Genomic DNA, 18,309 nt, shown 5'->3' with positions numbered 1-18,309 from the left:
TTTTAGCATTAACCAGCTGTGACGCTTTTCAACTTCAAACAGGTTCTAATACAGCACTTAAAACGTGATGTTCTCTTCTATGCTCTGTTTTGCTTCATATCATCTGAGGATGGAGGAAGAATGTACTGAAAGATGTAGGCTAACAGAAAGTTACAAAGAGCATGATACGATACCAGCAGTCATGGAAAACATCTGTGAGCAAGCCAAGGGGGGCAGATGCAGAGAGGATCTGTGGCATCCTTTTGTTACACCTGCATTCAGGGTGTCTGAATGCTGAAAACTTTGTCAACACTCTTCACCTCCTGCCACTGTCCTTTAGAGACTTGCCCAAGTCAGTAACTGCAAGTGATAACCTCTACATTAAAGTGCATAGGTTACTGCAGATGTCCTAAATACTGCAGACAACGGCTCTGGGCCTGGGCCTTAACAACTTTGGGTGTATAACATTCAGTTCTGGGATTGTGATGTTTTTTTTTTTTTTTTTGGTTGGTTGGGGTTTTTTTCTTTGTTTTGTTGCATATTCCTCTTTTCTTCTCCAACCTTGTCCATGTTAACCAAGGTAATCAAAGGGCATACCACAACAGTAGTAACAGGGATCTGAGACCCCACTCCAGCTATGGTACCACTGTACAGTTAACAAGTAGGTCTTCTAACTTTAGAGACTATGAAACCATTCAACATTGCAATTCCTGCCTACAGAATGTGCCTTTTTGGTATTTTGCATTATCCTACCACTTAAGTTATCGGGGTCTGCTATGCCTTAAGTTTCCAGAGCTTATGACTTGCACTAGGGAATAAAGTTATTTGGTGTGGGCTGGCAAACACATTTCCAATTTGCTTGATTTCAGGTCAAGTCAAACCACTTAAAAGCTAGAGAGCCTCAGCTTAGAAGTCACTCCTAGATATTTGGCAGACGATCAGCGTGACTGTGACCTGAAATTTTGGCTTTGCAATATTTCCCTCTGTGCACTAAAACTTTAACAGAAGTTTATAGCTCTGGCTGAAACAGGGAAGAGACATTTTATAAAGCCTTTATTTCTACACCAGTAGTTTCATTGCATCACCTCTGGGAAATTGCAGGAAGAGGCCCCCACAACCAACATAACACCCTGCTGATCCTCAGGGTCCTTGAAGCAACATACTAGGCAGTCCATTCCCCCTTGTTCTCAAGCACTTTTATTTTAACTCCAGTTTCAGGAACTTCTGAAGTCTGATCTCTCCTTAGGACACATGACTAAGCATAGCATCTTGACCACTATTCTGTATTTGCTCTTATTTCCTCCTACCAAGACATAAGATAATGACCCTTTGCACTAAGGGGACAATCTGAAATTTATAACACAGTATACACAAAAGAAGCTTACTTTGACAAAAAAAAAAAAAAAAAGAATGTTATACTGCAACATAAATGAAACTCATAAAAATACTTAAATTTAGTTTCATGGTCTTCAGAAAACTGAGGAATACCATGAAGTAACTAGACAGTACAGAGCTGCTCTCAGACACCACCAGGTAGAAAATCAGCATCAAAATACTGCCTATAACATTACTGTACACTCTAGTGTCTAGGCAATCCCTTGTTTAAGGGAAGCTTCTGCCTGACTTACTCCCCCACAGAACATATAAGCCACACACAGGTAAGCACAAAAATTGCCAGAAGACCCTGTTCAAATAAATCCTAAACTAAGCATAAAACTTGTCTGCAAGTTTCTTGGGCAGAAGAAAAACATGAGAGTCCAAGCCAACAGCTGAAATAGATATTAAGAAAGAAGATAAAGTTATCATACTCATAATGAACTGGTCCAAAAAAAAAAAAAAAAAGGAAAATATCTCAGTCCTTTGGTGCAAGATGCACCTTCCTTTAAAGGAGAGAAAAATCTAGCTGCTAATTAGAAGGGTGCCACAGGATCTCTTATGTTAGGGTGGTTTGGCACCACAATCTTCCAAAATTGCAATACAACAGATTCTTACCTGGCAAATCTTTCCTTATCATTTGGCATTGGGTCATCATCACACCTAGGAGGAAGGGGAGAGGAAGAAAAAAAAAGTGTTTACATTTATTTCCCAAAGACAAAGAGAACAAGGTTTAACAAAACATGCAGAAAATGCAAACTCTGCTGAGCTTAGGCAATCCAGAACCATATTCTTCCTTTATCTAATTAAAATAAAGCGTAGACTTTTATGACATAGATGTCTCCCACATCACATTCCTATCAAAGACAATGGCATTTCACTCAGTAATTTAAGTGAACACACACACACAAAGCAATAGGTTCAGCTGAGCTTTGAAGACTCAATTAGCACAGACCAACACCTTCATCCAAAAGATCTCATAGGTAAATCCTACGATCATCAGGACCATAATCATCTCGAAGCCATCCTGAAGTCATCTCTAGCAGACTGACATACATTAGTTGTCCAATCCCAAACCATGTAGTGCGACTACAAATAAGTTACATGAGATCTTCCAACTCTTCTGCATTCCATATGGGTTGTGAGGGGAGATACTTGCAGGCTTGCCAACTCCTCAGGAACAAGGAGGTCTCTGTAGTTGGAGCATCCTTACAACAGATGAGAATTAAGTGATACATATCTAAGGCCCTAACAAAAGCTCAGCATCTCGCTGTTGTGCTGACAAGCTATTTGGCAGAAGATTCTTCTCTACAATAAACAGGGGCTTGGGCCAGCAGCAGTACTCCTATAGTGCTGTGCTGAAACAAACAGCAGATTGCTGAGAGCATTCACAGAAAATATTTAATCTTCTGCAGTGCTGGTACTGAACGCTAACATCATCACTGAGTTCCGCAACACTGCTTCCAGCCTTGCTGTGAGCCCGGAGCTCAGAAGGCTCACCTCTGCAGCTGACCTCATCACATTGTGGGGCTGGCCCTGGGTGTTTTGAGGTAGAGACTGTATCCCAGGCAGTAACAGGATCTCCTCCCAACCACAGTCCCTTCTCCAGACTCACAGACCCCCATATGCATAGCAGCTTTTATTTGGCATCAGCTGCAGAGATGGAGAAATACTGCTTACTAAGAGAAAGGGAAGAGCTTAAGGAAGTGGATCGCTGCCTCCTCTCCTTCACAGCCGTTGCTTTCAACTCTGCACTGCTGGACAGGAAAAGCCACAGAAACAGCAAGCTCCTACTCTGAGGGGAATGCAGAGACACTTAGATCACACAACAGAAACTTCTGGATGTGATGTTCTCTCTCACCTGAGGAATTTACTGTTCCCTTCTCCATCATCATCAAAATCAAGCCTGAAAAACATAAGCAAGAAGAGATTAACCAAGCAGTTTCTCCTTCACATGATGTTTTTTCTTCTGTCCTTGCAGGGATGCAGATGATTCCTGAAAGGAAGATTTAAGTAATCCCAAATACGAACATGAAACAATCCACAAGGTTTAGAAGGGGGCTTCTTTTATGTGTTTAACAGAAACAGAGCAAGGAAACAGTTCAAAAGACAGACCACTGAGCACCCATTGCATCATAAACTCCTACTCCAAATGCTCTGGATCTCACAGCAGCAATCTGAAGCACAATAGGCTGCCGCAACTGCTTCTTGTTGCTCAAGTGACTGATCAACAACCCACAAATAGAGCATTTACAACTCAAAAGTTTGGACCAGTTGCATTAAGAGGAAAAAAAAAGAGAAGGGCCCAGCATTTCAAGAGTTACAGTTCAGTCTGGTGACCTGCATGGTCATCCTTAGCTCGACAATGGACAATGTCACAGTGCTGTTGGAAGCATGTTTTGTCCCTGTTACAAGTGTATGTGGGATGGCAGAGGAAAAGCTTTTCACTACACTTCCTTTCAGGATGGAACATTGGTCCAGAGAGACAGCATAGCAGCATGCATGTTTGTAAACGAATTGCAAGGAACAAGCAGCAGACAGCATGGGAGGAGCTGCAGGGGAGTGAGAGCATCACTCAGCAAATGGAGGTAAAGGAAAGAGCGAGTGATGGAGAGAACACAGATTTTAATTAGCTTGGAAGTTAAGAGGATGTTTTTTGGGCCAGGAATTTAAAATAAGCCACTCAATATCCTTTTAATTTGCAAAGGCATTTTTAGCAAACAAAAAGCCTACCACAAGCACACTGCAGCTTCTTTCACTGCTTCTATGACTCCCGTCTCAATCCTTGGCAAATAACCCCCATTATCCTCTGAGTTTTAACTCAGCTTTTTAACCCTCTGTTTTTGTATGCAACACAGAATTCTGGTTTTATAGGATACGATGGCACAAAGCATGCCACTCCACAGGAAAAGGACTTCATACAGAACAACTGAAGGAGTCTGGCCACTCTGCTTAAAAATAGACAAGTTCCCTCATCACAAGTCCAACTGCTCTTCAGGAGAGCAACATTTCCCCAAAGACCACTTCACACACATCCAGCAAAGAATTAAAAAAGCCAACCATGGAGTACACACTCACCCAGGACGCCTCTTGTTGGCTCTCTGAACGATGGCTCCTCCAGCTTGTGCACCTGGCCCAGGGTTCCCAGAGCTGACAGCTGCATTCAGCGAGGAAACATCTGATGCCATTTCTAAACAGGAGGGGCAGAAACACCGTAAGAGTGTTACATCAAATCCCCCTCTAGCTCAGACAGAGTAGTCTCAACACAGAGCTCTCATTGAGAGCGTTTCAGTGTCTGAAGTAGAGATTTTGCGCAGCATGCTTCTAGTCCTTTTATCTACTGCTGCTCCACAGCCCGCGCTCAGGGTCCATTTCAAGCTCTGACTACACGCTGTTTCCATAAGCTCAAAGGCTTAGCTCATTAAACTAAAAGATGTGGTCTCCTTTTTAGACAGGGGAGGAGTCTGATGCGATCATGGGTGGGGGCTAAAACAACTCTCATATGCTAGCTGTATAAGCATGCAGAAGGGGAGGAGAAGAGTCACGGGTTCGCCTGAACGACTTTCCTACCACCTCCTTCAGAGGGTGCACTTTCCAGCCTAAGAGACAAAAAGCTAACCAAGGTGCTCATGAGGCACCTCGCCAAGATGTCTTTCAGATGCACATTCCTCTTGTTCAGCAGTACAGACCCGCAGGCAGAAGGGGTGAGATCGCCAGGCTGACTGTGCTTCTCCACGACTGACCACACACCCAGAGCAGAACAGTCGTTCTTCCCCAAAACGACGCCACCAACACTGCACCTGTTAGGTACACAAGCAGGCTCGCTTGGAGCTAGAAGCCTTGTGTTTTACGGACAGAACAGTTGTGCAAGCAGCAAGAAACTTAATGAATTCTTAAAGAGATGAAACAGGCAGGTAACACCTGCAAAAAGCACTGAACTGATGAATCCTGAGATACACCGCTAATGCCACAGCATAATGGATTAGAGAGGTTCCACACAGACACAAGATCTGCGGAAAAGGATGCCTGAAGAGATAAAAATACCCCCCTTCCAGTGTACGGTAAAGAAAGGAGTGTGTCAGGGAGAAGCTGAATGTGCTGCCCTCCTCACAAGCCAGACGGCAGGTCCAAGATTACATATTACACTCTTTCCCCACAACGAAAGCCAGAAGCCCCGGCTCTCCATGCCAGTACACACTGAACCCCCCCGCGGCAGCGTGGGCAGGCTGGCTCGAGCCCGTGCCCAGACCCAACAGATGCCGCCCGTTCCTCCCCGTGCGCTCAGCCAGCAGCTCCCAGCTCTCACCAAAGCCAACTCAGACTTTCTCAGTTCCTCACAAGCCAAGACCTGACATTAGAAAGCAGAGTTTGAGAGCACAGAGCCCGACTTCTGACTCTCAGGTAGGATTTTTTTCCCCTTACTCCCAATTTAGAATTCAGGAGCACACAGAAAGCAGCTCTGTAGTGTTATAGCTGGCTCAGCATGCTTTCAACTGAGATCTCATCATAGGATATTACCACAAGAGCCGTGTTAAACATTCTTCTACATTAACACAATTTGCTCTGCAGCAGATCCAGAGCTTTTCAAAAAGGTTAAAAGGCATTTGTTCACATTTCTGAAATAAGCCCACTCTATCCGTTTGAACAGCTGTGGTTCTTCACAGTTTGCTGCTAACCAACTGCTAGACTGCAACCAAAATACTCACTTCAGCCAGAGCATCTCCCCCACAATCTTTGCAAACTGCGCTGCGCGGAGTGCCTTGAAGGCAGAAAAAACAATTCTGCTTTATCAAAGTGGAGGGGACAGAAACACATCCCTAAAAGCCTATTGCTAAGGTTCACAGACCACAGCAAAGCAGTACACTGACACTGAGAGCTCACACATCAACTGCCGCCAGAACCGGAGGGACTAAGCAAACAAAGTAGGGTTTAACAAATATGGCAACAAATCGAGCCTGAAGCTCTGGTGAGGTCAAATCTCAGCTGAGCCCAGGCCACTAGAATATTCCTAGACAAGGGAAGGAGAACTACAGATAGTGTAGAGTGCAACTGTGCAGCAATGCTCATTTTTACAGCTCACATCAAACAAACCACAGCCTTCTGCACCCACAACCCACCCTCCCCAGGAAAGAAAAAAAACAACTATTTTCAGCAGACAGATCAGGCTTTAACAAGTTTTGTTGTCTTTTTTTTTTTTTTTTTTTTATACTGTTACTGAAGTTGTCTTTCAATCTGACAGCAGTTTAATCTAAGCAGTACTTACACAGAGAGATGCAGGATCACTTGTACTGATCTGCATCCTTCTAAGCAACCGGCATTGCAGAGAAAGTTTCTTCCTTGCCAGTCCTTATAACTTCCTAAGGGTGATTAAACTACAGAACAAATATACAGCTCAGCACTTGGCAGTCCAGGGGGCCAACAGACAGACCCAAAAAGCACAAGCACACAAACCCAACCTCAGCACTAGCTGCAGCAACAAAATACGAACAGCTCTGTGAAGGTTCTCTGCCAGGAAATCAGTCCCTGCACGATAAGCTCAAGCCAGCTGATGTGATGCACTTGAAATAACTGGAGGCTGGCCTTCCTTACACCCACCCTCCAAGCTGGGCCCAGAGAGGTTCCCATCTCCTTACACTCTCCCCATTTGACTTGGGATTGCTTGGGCGCTGCCACTGATGGCTGTCTTCTGTGCTGCTTCCCTTATTCCCAGGGGAAACCCTGAGGTGCAGAGAGTGCTGATATCAAAGGTCTTCGTTTAGTGGAACACAGCCCCGAGTGCAAGCAAACCAGGTCAGATACTTTATTCCCTTTTCATAGACAGCCTTCCAAGGAGTCTGTGGCTTTTCAACATACGTATGCAAATACCGTGATTTGAACAGAAATAAAGTTTCTGAAGCACTGCAGATATTTTTATTATTATTATTAAGAAGAGAGGAATTTCCGGCTTAGGGCAGTGGAAGGAAGCGACACTGTACAGTTCCTCTGCAAATCAACTTCTAACTAGAGTTGGGGGAAGGCATCTGTGTTTTTAAAGGCCTCACCTGAGTCTTTGCACTTCCATGGAACCTGCTGCATGGACTAGCGTCTCACATTAAATCCCTTCACCTCACGCTTCAGCTTCCTATGCAGAAACATCTGCCTCTCGGGGTACAACGTGCCCTTTCACAAATGAAAGAACATAAAATATCTTGGCATTTGATAATGTAAACTGATAATATGTTGCTCTGCACGCTAAAAGAGCATCAAAATGGTTCTGTGCTCCTTCACATGACCCACCACTTCCTCACCCCAGAAAAGGAGCTCATGGGGCAGGCTGATGGGATGACAGGCCATTCTAGCTTTTTCATCCTTCAGTATTTCTAAGTTAGGCACTCACACGAACGCAAAGCCTCCTTTCAAAGCATTAAGCAAACGTTAAGCTCAGGTCCTAACTCCTCCCCCACCCTCCCAATTTCTCCCCAGTCCAAACACAGGTCGTGCAACAATTTTACGTGGGGATCAGAACAGAACCGGTGGAACACAGATGTGCTTTAACTATTAACACAAGCTCCAAAAGCTTCGTACATGGCAACGAGGGGTGTGCTGAGGGGGGATGAAGTGGCCACATGTGGGAAGATCGGCGGCCCAGATGCCTATCCTGAGAAACAGAGGCGCTGAACAGCAATCCCTCTCCAGCTGCACAAGAGAGTCCCTGGGTTCGAACATAAAAGGCAAGCCACATCTAGGCAGGAGCAAGCAGAGCAGAAGTCCCAGTGAGCAGTCAAACGATCCTCAGGAGAAAAGCTGGGTTGTCATAATCTGTAAAGGCTGATTTCATTTAAAACTACAGTCCCTGAGAAAGCTGCCAACCCAACGTGATCAGCAGGTCACAGGTTCCAAGGTGCTTAGCTCTGACTCAATACACCAGTACTCAAAGAGGTAAGAACAGCATCTTTCCGATTCTCTGGAATAACAAATAAAAATAAATAAAAAAAAAGGCAAAGGATACAATCCTTCGAAACAATAAATGTTGAGAGCAAGCAACAGGACAAGCATCCAGTTTTGAAAGTGGTTTCTTCAAAAATCCAATGTGTCACCAGGAGTCCCCGGCAGTCCTTCTGGGAACAGGGTGTGTTTTACACAGCCACTACTGCAACAAGCAATATTCCTGTTAGGTATCTGTTCCAAGCCTTTCCAGAATCAATCCCTGCTTGCCTTTAGCACATGCTACATCTAATTAAGGCCAGAAGAGATAAGCAGAGGCACCAGAGAAATTACGGATCCTTATTTGTAACTGAATACAAATGTGCAAACACAACCACAATTCAGCCAACAATTACGACCCAGAACAGAGTAGGCTGGAGAACAGCTAAGGGAATGTAATCTCGAGAGCCAGACTTCCACCCTAGCTCCCCTGGGAAAGGCTCTATTGCAACTACTGGCATCTCAACAGTGGAAAAACTTCAAAAAAAAGTCACAAAAATATTCAGAACTGTGATTTACGAGACAGGCCTGTTGTAGCTCTGAAATCCATTGTTATTGTACCACTGCCTGCTACAACCAGGCACTGCACAAGGCACAGCAAAAAAAGGCAGCTGCTACTGCAGTTCCTAACCTGAGCAGCATCTGGTTGCTTCCCAAGCCTGGTAGCCATCAGCAATTTTTTGCTTCACAAGATCAGTTCAAATTTAATCATTCATTAGCTCCCCCAAAAGCCAAGGAACTTCAGAGCAGGTCTGTGAGCAGTTAATAGCTGCTCACACAGCGTACGGTAAGTAACGAGCGCTTGCATTTCGCTCACAACTGTGAGGCTTCAGCCTGAACACCACGCATGGCTTTGTATTGACGTGTCTTAATTTCTGCATCTCTGGTTTGTTAAGACTTATTTTTTCACTCGGTTGAGTTTTTTTCAGGTGTTTGAAATTCCCATGCAATGCCATGTGGGAATTTGCTTACTGCACGTGAAGTAAAGGATCCGCTTTGTCACCTGAGGACAACTATGCCAGCTCAGTGCTTTCACCTCATGGGAACACCCCCCCAGGAAGCACTGTAGAAATCAACGCAGAAAACAAACGCATCTTCCACCTTCAAGTGCTCAGAAGCATACATTGAGAAGAGCAAAATGTTTGAAATTAAGCTGATAAACCACATATTTATCCAGTCAGCAGTGCTCTAATAATCCAAGTTAATATTAAGGTCTCCAAGTTAATTCAAGTAAAACAAACCTCTTTTGACCCCCACCCCACCCTCTCTCATACTCCCTCCTCAGTAGTGAATGCTATTCTCTTTTCACTCCTAGCCAGGAAATTTTAACTTAAAGCTTGTTTAAATAGGCACAACTGAATAACACTCTTCACAACTTAAGTCTTTCTCAGTTAAATAAGATGAACGGTCTGTGTGGTGACTCACCACACCCTTGAGAAGATGAGTAGAAAGGTTTGGCAGATTTATTTCTCAATTTGCTTTACCTGAAAATGCAGAGGTATTTATCCACCTCACAGGTTTCTGAAGTGACCTGCTTTGCCCATGTAGCAGTTAGAGGAAGGACAGAAGGCCCAGGATGGCACCACACCGAACACAAACCACACGTTGAACACTTAGAAGGAATTCTAACTTATTTTGCAGTCAACTTCTTCATCTTTCACCATGGCCTGCCCAAGCTGTGAGGACATTTCGTGTATTTTCAGGCACTATGCAGCATTCACTGAAGCTCTGCAGCCTACTTTTCAAGATCAAGGAAAGTATTCTAAAGAATACTTTTCACGAGTAATTTCCCAAACTAATAATCTCCACGTATATAATGCTTACGCAGACTAAGTATTTTAATGGCTTCTCTGTTTAGAAGGACAGAGTTAGTATTGGTCAGTCTGTTTACTGATAGTTACAAATATTAAACACAAATGTTGAAAGTTCCCTCTCTTTTCCTTGTGAATTTGTTTAAAATGTTTCCATTATCCAAGATGTCATGCAACTCTGAAGACTACAGTTCTGTAAACACTTCATAATACAGGAACAGTTTAGAGCAATGAGTATCTTCCTTTCTTCATTCACTGAATTCTTACACAGTTGGCCCATAGCTTACATTTTCCATTCTTACCCCAGGCAACAGCTTTTTTTTTTTTTTCTGGCTTTAAATTTAGCTACATATCCTTTGTCTGCCAAACTGCAGAACCTCGATCAGCACTACACTGGCAAGAGAAATGAGCTTCCTGATCAACTCCACACCACCACCAATGCATATGACTAAGATTTTACTACTTGGAATGATCTCACTGTTTCAATGGGATGCTGTTGTGAACCAAAAGCACGTTTTACCACAGAACTAGAAGACAAGTTTGACAGTTTCCATTTCAGATATGTTTTTGCTAAGCAGGATTCAGGAACGTTTGATTCTTCTAATATGATTTCTACCTTCTGATTGCTGAAGAATTGCAGCTCATTATGTGACACAACAACCACACACTTCCAGACACCATTTCTGCACCTTTGCCTCAAAATCACCACAGACAAATGACCCAACATGTTTTCTCAATATTTAAAGCCACAGAAGCTTCCTAAACTAAGTTAGGATGAAAAAAAATCAACCTTTACAAGTTGCATTGAACAGTCCTCGATAAACCTGAACATGTCACATGGCCCAAGACCTACTCAGCCTCAAGCCACAAGCAAGAATAGTTGGAAACCACAAACCAACAACAAAAAAAAGACATCAAAGCTCAAATTCTGATGTCAGTCACCACGTTGTAAACTCGCAGCAAACTTCACAGACATCAGGTTATTCCAGGTAAGTGCTGATTTCAGATCAGTTTAGCCAGAAATCTTAAGAAAGCCTGAAGGATTGTGTTTTTGTTTTTTTTTTTTTTTTCCCCCAATTAAGCTTCAGGTATCACCAACTCCAAGCTTCCTCCAAAGAGGGGGCTACCCCTTGGTTACTAACCTGAGAGAGCAAAAGTTGAAAGAATATCCTGCTTTTTGCCAGCAGGTGCTCGCATCCTTGGTTACACACCAGCTATTCAGCTCAGTTGTTTAAAGAAACAGAGAGGTTTATAAGAAGACTCCTCAAAATAACACATCAACTTTTGCCCGCTGCTAATTAATAAAAGAAACTTCAGGCAGCACGCAGCAAGAAAGGCTCTAACACCAACATAAGCCGCTCAGGACAGCGAGTATCGGACTCGCTCCCAACCACCAGGGGAAGGACAGCAGCCAGAGCCCAGCACCGAAGCCCCCAGACGCCTGCAGGGCCCAGCGGGGGGGGGGGGGGGGCTGCCCTCCTGCACACGGCGGGGACACCCCCCCCCGCACCCCGGCACCTCAGCCGAGGGGCAGCGGCTGGGTTCCCGGCCTCGCGTCGCCCCCGCCGGCCCCGAGCCGGAGCCCTCGGCCCCCTCCTCCCCTCTCCTCCCAGCCTCCAGGCCGCCCCCCCTCAGGGCCTCCCCCAGCCCCGGCGGGGCCCTCCCCGCCTACAGCCTCCCTCAGCCCACCCCCGACTCGGCTAACGGCGCCGCCGGCCCCCAGGCAGCCCCCTGCGGCCCAGCCCGGGGTCCCTCGGCCCCGGCTCGGCCCCGCGGCTCACCCGGGTTGGCAGCGGTGGCGGCCATGGCTCCCGCGGGCCGGCAGCCGCCCCCCACCAAGATGGCGGCGCAGGAAAACCCCGCGAGCCGCCGACGCAGCCGAACCCGCCCGCCTCGGGGGGCGGGGCCAGCCGCGCGGCGCGGCGCTTCTATTGGCCCAGCCGCCGCAAGGGCGGGGCGAGCGAGACCCAACGGCCCAACGGGTGAGCCCGGCCGGGGGGCGTGGCCAGCTAAAGGCCGGGGGCGGTGACGTCACGGGGGGGGTTTCTGTCGGAGGGCAGGAACCCGGGAAGGGGCCGGGCCCGTGCCACCGCCCCTCCGGCCCCGGCCCCGGCCCCGCGCCCACGGGGGGCACCCGCGGCAGGGCCGAGGCTTTGCCCGGAGCCCCACCTGGGCGGCTCGGTTGGAAGCCCGAGGCGTTGCTGTTCCAGCAAGCTGTCGCCGTTTGTTTGAAGGCAGCCAAGTTCCATCCCCAGATTCCCTCCCAGGAGGGAGCCCGGGGACCCAGCGCTCGTCTCCTGGGGACGCCTTTGTCCTCCTCGACGCTCCCCAGCTCGTGCCGTGCCCCTGTCAGACCCACAGAGCGACCCACAAGTCCTCAACCGCGAGGCAGAGCAGGTACTGGGAATGCTTTCAGCTCGAGGGGGTTAGAACTGAATCCGCAGGGTCCCGTCATTGGGAGTGCCTGGAAGGCGATGGCGCTGCATTCCTGCAGGATTCGTGAAGCCCTGCGGACAGAAGGCAGCCGCAGCCAGGAACAGCACTAGGACAGCGGGGCACAGCAACCAGCCCATCTGTCCATCCGTCCGTGGAGAGGGAAGGAACGGCCCCAAACAGCACACGTGGGACTAGACTCAGACCTGGGGACTTCCAACAATATCTGGGCACTGCGGGACTTGGCAGATCCTCTTGCATCACGTGCCATCCTCGGTATAGTCCAGGCTGTGCTCACTTGTTCCTGGAGCACACATTAGCTTTATAAAGACATAAAGATAGATAAATGTATATAGATAGACCTGTATACACTCAGCTCAGTCCATGTGGCTTTCCTGGCACTAGTCTGAACAAGCCTCCACTTCTCTCCAACCTTGTATAAATCTATCCGTCTGCTGCTACAAAGGTCTCTTAAGCAATCGGAATGTTACCACCCCTGTTTTCTTATTGGTGTTTTTTCCCAGCTCACACAAACTCATGGCCCACTTCTAACCCAAGCCACCGTCCTTTCTTTGAAGGGTCTGCCAAGTCCCAGTGTCCCTGTTGCACCTAATACTACCGGGATTGCACAGTCCAGATGCTTGGGCAATGCAGCTGTGAAAAAAAAAAAAGCGTAATGAAAGTAATGAGATATTTTAACCTGCATTTTCCTGTGAAATGAGGAGGGCCCTCGCACCTCCTCTGCACTGCATCTCACTCACCCTCCATGAACTTCACCTGCCTCTGTCCTGCAGAGATGCCCCTGGCAGCCTGGAACTCAGGGCCAAGCACCTGAGGGCCACCCGCATGGAGAACACTGTGCCGCCGCCAGCTGTTGACGTGGACAAGGGCTTCACCATGGCCTTTGTGGTGCTCATCTGCCTCTTCCTGCTGGCCATGGCGATGCGGTGCGCCAAGCTCGTCATGGACCCCTACAGCGCCTTCTCAGCCTCCACCTGGGAAGAGGAGTAGAACTGTGCAGGTGTGCGCAGTGTAATAAGTGGTAGGAACCAAACCACTCTCAGAATAATCTTTATCAGATCCAAATTTATTAAGCAAGCATTCAAGCAGGCAAAACAGCGCTGGGCGGCCGGGGAGTCTCTGCTCCACCAACGGCGCGCACCTCATCCCCGCCAGCGTCCCCCTTTTATAGCCTGGTTGTTCAGGGTGTGCGTGGCATATCCTGGTATGTCCTGCGGCTGCGTGTACTGTTGCTAGGGGGTCGTCTCAGACCTCCTGGTGGTCATGAGGATGAAGGCCATAGTCTTCCTCTGCATTGCGGGTTGCGATCTGGCTGAGCAAGCACTCTCCATGTTCTGATCAGGATGGGCAGCTGGAAACTCTCCAGCTATGCAGGGTTGTCACAGCCCCCACAAGCTTTCCCACCGGTTTGATTAACAAACTTATTATACAATATTTATTACATGCGGGGCCCCGCGTCCCCTGGTGCCAGGCCCCATAACCCCCCCCCCTCCCCGCTGCGTGCTCCGGGGCTCCCAGGGCCCTCATCGCCCCCGAGGGCCCCCCCCCGGGGCCCTACCCCCGCCACCCCCTAGGTGGCAGCCCCGTGCATTTCCCGTGCCGCGGCCCCTTTAACGCCCCCCCGTCCCTCCTTTCGCACATGCGCGTTGGCTCGCCCCTGCCCTCGGGGCTTGGCGCGTGCGCAGTGCCGCGGCTCCCCCGCCGCGCCGGCCGGAGAGGGAGCGCTGAGCTCCTCGGGCTGCCGGTACCGGAAGTGACGTCCTGCTGCTTCCGGTCGGGCGCAGCGCCCCTTCCCCCTCCCCCCGTTTCTCAGCCTCCTCCTCGGTAACCGGGGGCGGGCCCGGGGGCGGCGGAGGGGGCCGGGGGCGGCCGAGCCGGGGCGAGGGGAACGGGGAGCCGTGGGGCGAGGCGAGGGGAGGGGGCGACGAGTTCCCTACGTGGGGGGCGGGCCTGGGGCTGCAGGGCCCTGCAGAGGCCCCGGGCCGGGGCGCCCCAGGCAGCCTCCTGCGGCCCCCGATCCCCAGCGCCGTCCCGCCGCCCGCCCCTCCGCGCTCCCAGCGGCGTTTGGGGGGCCGGGGGAAGGGGTTGTGGCTCGGAGCATCCCGGGGCTGGGAGTTACAACGGTCCGGGCCGCTGGCTTCCAAAAGACGGAGCTTGTGCTGTTGCCCGGGCTGTGCCTCGGGGAGGGCGTGCTGCAGCCAGAGGGTCTCGCCGGGCGTTTCTCACCTCTCTGTGGTTTCAGGCGTGCAGCACAAATGGATTCGAAGGAGATCAAAGAGCTGCAGCAAGAAGTGATGGAGGAGCTGGGGATCTCCATGGAGGAGCTCCAGGACATCATCGATGAGGAGCTGGAGAAGTTTGAATGCATAAAGCAGAGGAAGCAGCAGCTGGAGGAGCTGGAGAAGTGTGTGAAGCAGAAGGAAGAAGAGGTGGCTCACGTTGACCGGCTCTTTGATGATGCTTCAAGGTGGGTGTGCTTGGAATTGTAGCCCTGGAATTGTGTCTGAGCGCAGCCTCAGAGAGTAGAGGAGGGGGCAGATCAGGTGGCAGAGTCCCATGTTTTGAGTGCTGCCCATTTCCCTTCCGTGTAGACTGACACCGTGGTTCTGCATTGATTCATTTGTATGTGGTTATTGAGGGGTAATTAAAATTATTCCCCTGTGGCTTTGGATCCTTCAAGTGAATATTCTTACCTCACCTCATGACAGTTGTGTTTAATTAGGAGCTCCCCAGTGGTTTTTCTGTAATACTGTGAGACGTACAGTTGGATTCACATAATCTTTTGCTGTATCTGTCTCTTTTTTCCCCCAGAGCCATTGATAAATGTGAGATACTGGTAAAGGATCTATACTCCAAGCTAGGCCTCCAGTATCGCGAGAGCAGTTCTGAGGACGAGGACTTGGCTGCCAAACCTACAGAAGTGATTGAGATCCCCGATGAGGATGATGATGATGTCATGAGTATCGATTTGGGCTGGAAGAACAGTTCAGTATCTCATTGTGCCACTTGGTGATAAGGAAGGGGTGGAGATATGAGCATGTCTTGGAGCAGGGGGGGAATGAGAGGAATAATGGTGCCATAAAGCTGGCCATAAACCACAGTGGTCCTGAAGCAGAAGGTGGAATGGTAAATGCCTTTAGTTTGTGTGAAGAACGCTACCACTTGCATGGTCTGCCAAGGCCCCTGTAACTGTTCCATGGTTCCTGGAGTTTGGATTTGTTCAGGTGCCAAGCTGGGACCTTCCTTTTTTCCACTTACCTGGTTATTGTCCCCATCAAATGCTGCCTCTGCTGTGGAGAAGGTGCAAGTGCAGCGTGTCATGCATCTAGAAAGGCACACTTGATGACTTAGTAAGTGTCTTACTTGAGTGGATCTCCTGCCAAGGACAGAGGCAGCTTTTGAACGGTTGCCTTTCTCTGTTCCCTTTTCTTTCAGTGACTTTGTAGGATGGATTCTTTATCCCCAAGGTGTTTTAAACTACTTCTTTTCTCTCTAAACACAGGTGATACTAATCCCAAAATTGTAAAGGATCAGACTCTGGTGAGTTGGCAAAGACTTGACTATGGTGTACTTCTGTAGTTGAGTTTTGCTGGAGCACTTAGGACATCGTTGTATTTGGTGGGGAAAGAAAAGTTGCATGCTTTTTCTTATTCTCTTTATCTTTCCCTCTCTTCAGCTGCGTGAAGCCATGGCTGCAATGAGGAAATCTGCACAGGATGTTCAGAAATTTATGGATGCTGTGAACAAGAAAACAAATGCCCAGGATGCACTAAAAGGTCAGTGTGTGAGAGCTTCCTGGAGCTGACAGATACTGGCTGACACCTGCATGTGCCCTACCTTTGGGCCTGTCTGAATCTTGGGCCTGTTTGTTTTCTTTCTGAAAAAGGAAAGTACGATTTCTTTCTTTTCTGTTTCCCCGATGGAAAGGCCAATTAGGATATTCTGATTGCAAATTTCTGTTTTGTTTCTTTATGCCCTTTCCAACCCAAATACAAATGATAGTGTTCCCGTAACACAAGAGCTTTTTAGTGCTACTTAACCCTCACTTGTTGATTACTCCATCCAGAGGCACTTAAAATTACTAGAAACAGGGGTGCTTCCTGTCTCAGGTCTCACAGACACTCTTCCATTGCATGTGTAAGACAAGGAGTCCTTGGGCAGTTTCTGGCTTACTTCTGATTGTTCTTTGGGTAGATGTGCAGACCCCTCAGCAAACTCCTGCCCCTCTCCAGTCTGTTGGACCTGCTGCAGCCGGGAGTGATCTCAGCAATGATGGTGATCTGAACATTGGCATGAGGATCCTGGGCAAGAAGAGAACCAAAACATGGCACAAAGGAACTCTGATTGCCATCCAGCCTGTCGGTATGTCCTGTGCTTGCTGATGTCTTGGTGCTTCTGGCTTTCACTAAGCTTTGGTTTGCTAATTACTTTGAGCAGTTCCCTATGTGTCAGAGCACCTAATGTCACTTGAAAGAAGATCCAGTGAAAAGCACTGGACACTAATACAATGTTGTGAAGGTGACAAGTCACCATAATGACCTTCCGCCATCCAAATTCATTTGTGAGAGGCTTTCAAAAACGTTCTGAGTGTGGTCAGAGTGGTGTATGGTACTAGACTTCATGTGTGAAATCACATAGCTTCTATTGAGCTTGCCCTGTTGAAATGTCTTTCAGGTGCTGGTAAGAAGTACAAAGTAAAATTTGACAACAAAGGGAAGAGTTTGCTTTCTGGCAATCATATTGCTTATGACTATCATCCCTCCCCGGAGAAACACTATGTTGGGAGCAGGGTTGTGGCAAAATACAAAGATGGGAATCAGGTGTGGCTGTACGCTGGCATTGTGGCTGAAACCCCAAACGTGAAGAATAAAGACAGGTATTAATTCTCCTCCACAGTCCTGCACCCTCTCTTTTTTCCTCTTCCTCCCCCCCCCCCCCCCCCCCCCTTTTTTTCTAATTAGAAGGGAATTTTCTGTTGTAGAAGCTACGTTCTTTTCTGGCCTTTCCAGGGACTTAGTTCTCAATGTTTTTTCTTCTGCTTTTCTTATCTATAAGCTTTGGGTGGAGTTCCTCTTCTATCACTTGTGTCCCTGAGTCAGAAATTATATTTGGTAGTTCATTCAAATTATCACACAAAGGTAACTCTGCACTGCTCGAGGCATATAATATGGCGTTAGCAAATATGAGTCCTAGAAGTGTTTGTTGCCAGCAATGCTGCCAAAACACTTGAGGAGAAGAAACAGCATGTTTAAAGCAGTCTCTTCAGCTGCATATAAATAAAGGGCAGGGCTTCTTCGATGTGGTTTTGGCTTGTGGTCTTTCTAAGAAGATTCATAAAGGGTATAATCACCCTGCCTGGTTCAAATGTGGCTCTGCCATAAATGCTTAATTGTGTAAAGTCCTATCTGATAAGTGTTTAATAACTGAAGAATGAATTGCATTTATTAGTCATACTGCAAATTTACTCCTCCTGGCTAGACTAGCTGTAATACTGATCTCTTGTAATGCAGCCTTGACCAGGCTCTGTATTCTGACACTGTTGTCTGGAGGCACGCAGTACCGAGTTGGTGCCCTGTCAGCCTTGTGGGCATAACCCTGGGAGCTCCCGGTCCCCTGTAGGCACTGAGACCTCTTCCATGCTCATCTCCTGTCTGCAGGTGGAGCCCTGGCAGTGTCCCCCAGCTCTCTCCCTGTGGTGCTCTTTGAGTCATGGCGTGCAGCCTCATGT

At 48.1% G+C, this 18,309-nt stretch overlaps 2 protein-coding genes across 11 annotated transcripts in view; one reads left to right on the top strand and one right to left on the bottom strand.

Annotated features, from left to right (window-relative positions):
• ARNT (aryl hydrocarbon receptor nuclear translocator) overlaps nt 1-11,994 on the bottom strand; it is a 29,440-nt gene extending 17,446 nt beyond the window's left edge. For all 10 annotated transcript variants that reach the window (XR_014619202.1, XM_084303266.1, XM_084303269.1 and 7 more), the window contains exons 1-4: nt 11,909-11,994; nt 4,432-4,543; nt 3,215-3,259; nt 1,972-2,016 (exon numbers count right to left, since the gene is read on the bottom strand). Coding sequence is in view for 9 of the 10 variants with exons in the window: in XM_084303266.1 (XP_084159392.1) it covers nt 1,972-2,016; nt 3,215-3,259; nt 4,432-4,543; nt 11,909-11,933 (227 nt within the window). In the remaining variant the exon portion in view is untranslated. The remainder of the gene's footprint in view (nt 1-1,971; nt 2,017-3,214; nt 3,260-4,431; nt 4,544-11,908) is intronic.
• A 2,378-nt stretch (nt 11,995-14,372) lies between these two features.
• Nucleotides 14,373-18,309, top strand: part of SETDB1 (SET domain bifurcated histone lysine methyltransferase 1) — a 17,836-nt gene continuing 13,899 nt past the window's right edge. Inside the window, 7 exon segments of the mRNA XM_084303347.1 lie at nt 14,373-14,405; nt 14,824-15,048; nt 15,393-15,565; nt 16,084-16,121; nt 16,258-16,357; nt 16,776-16,943; nt 17,256-17,457. Coding sequence (XP_084159473.1) covers nt 14,837-15,048; nt 15,393-15,565; nt 16,084-16,121; nt 16,258-16,357; nt 16,776-16,943; nt 17,256-17,457 — 893 coding nt within the window. The 5' untranslated portion in view covers nt 14,373-14,405; nt 14,824-14,836.

The sequence above is a fragment of the Netta rufina genome, assembly GCF_964035555.1.
Source record: "Netta rufina genome assembly, chromosome: 29".
NCBI lineage: Eukaryota > Metazoa > Chordata > Aves > Anseriformes > Anatidae > Netta > Netta rufina.
Note: the sequence above shows the minus strand (reverse complement) of the source record. Positions and strands in the feature narration are given on the sequence as shown.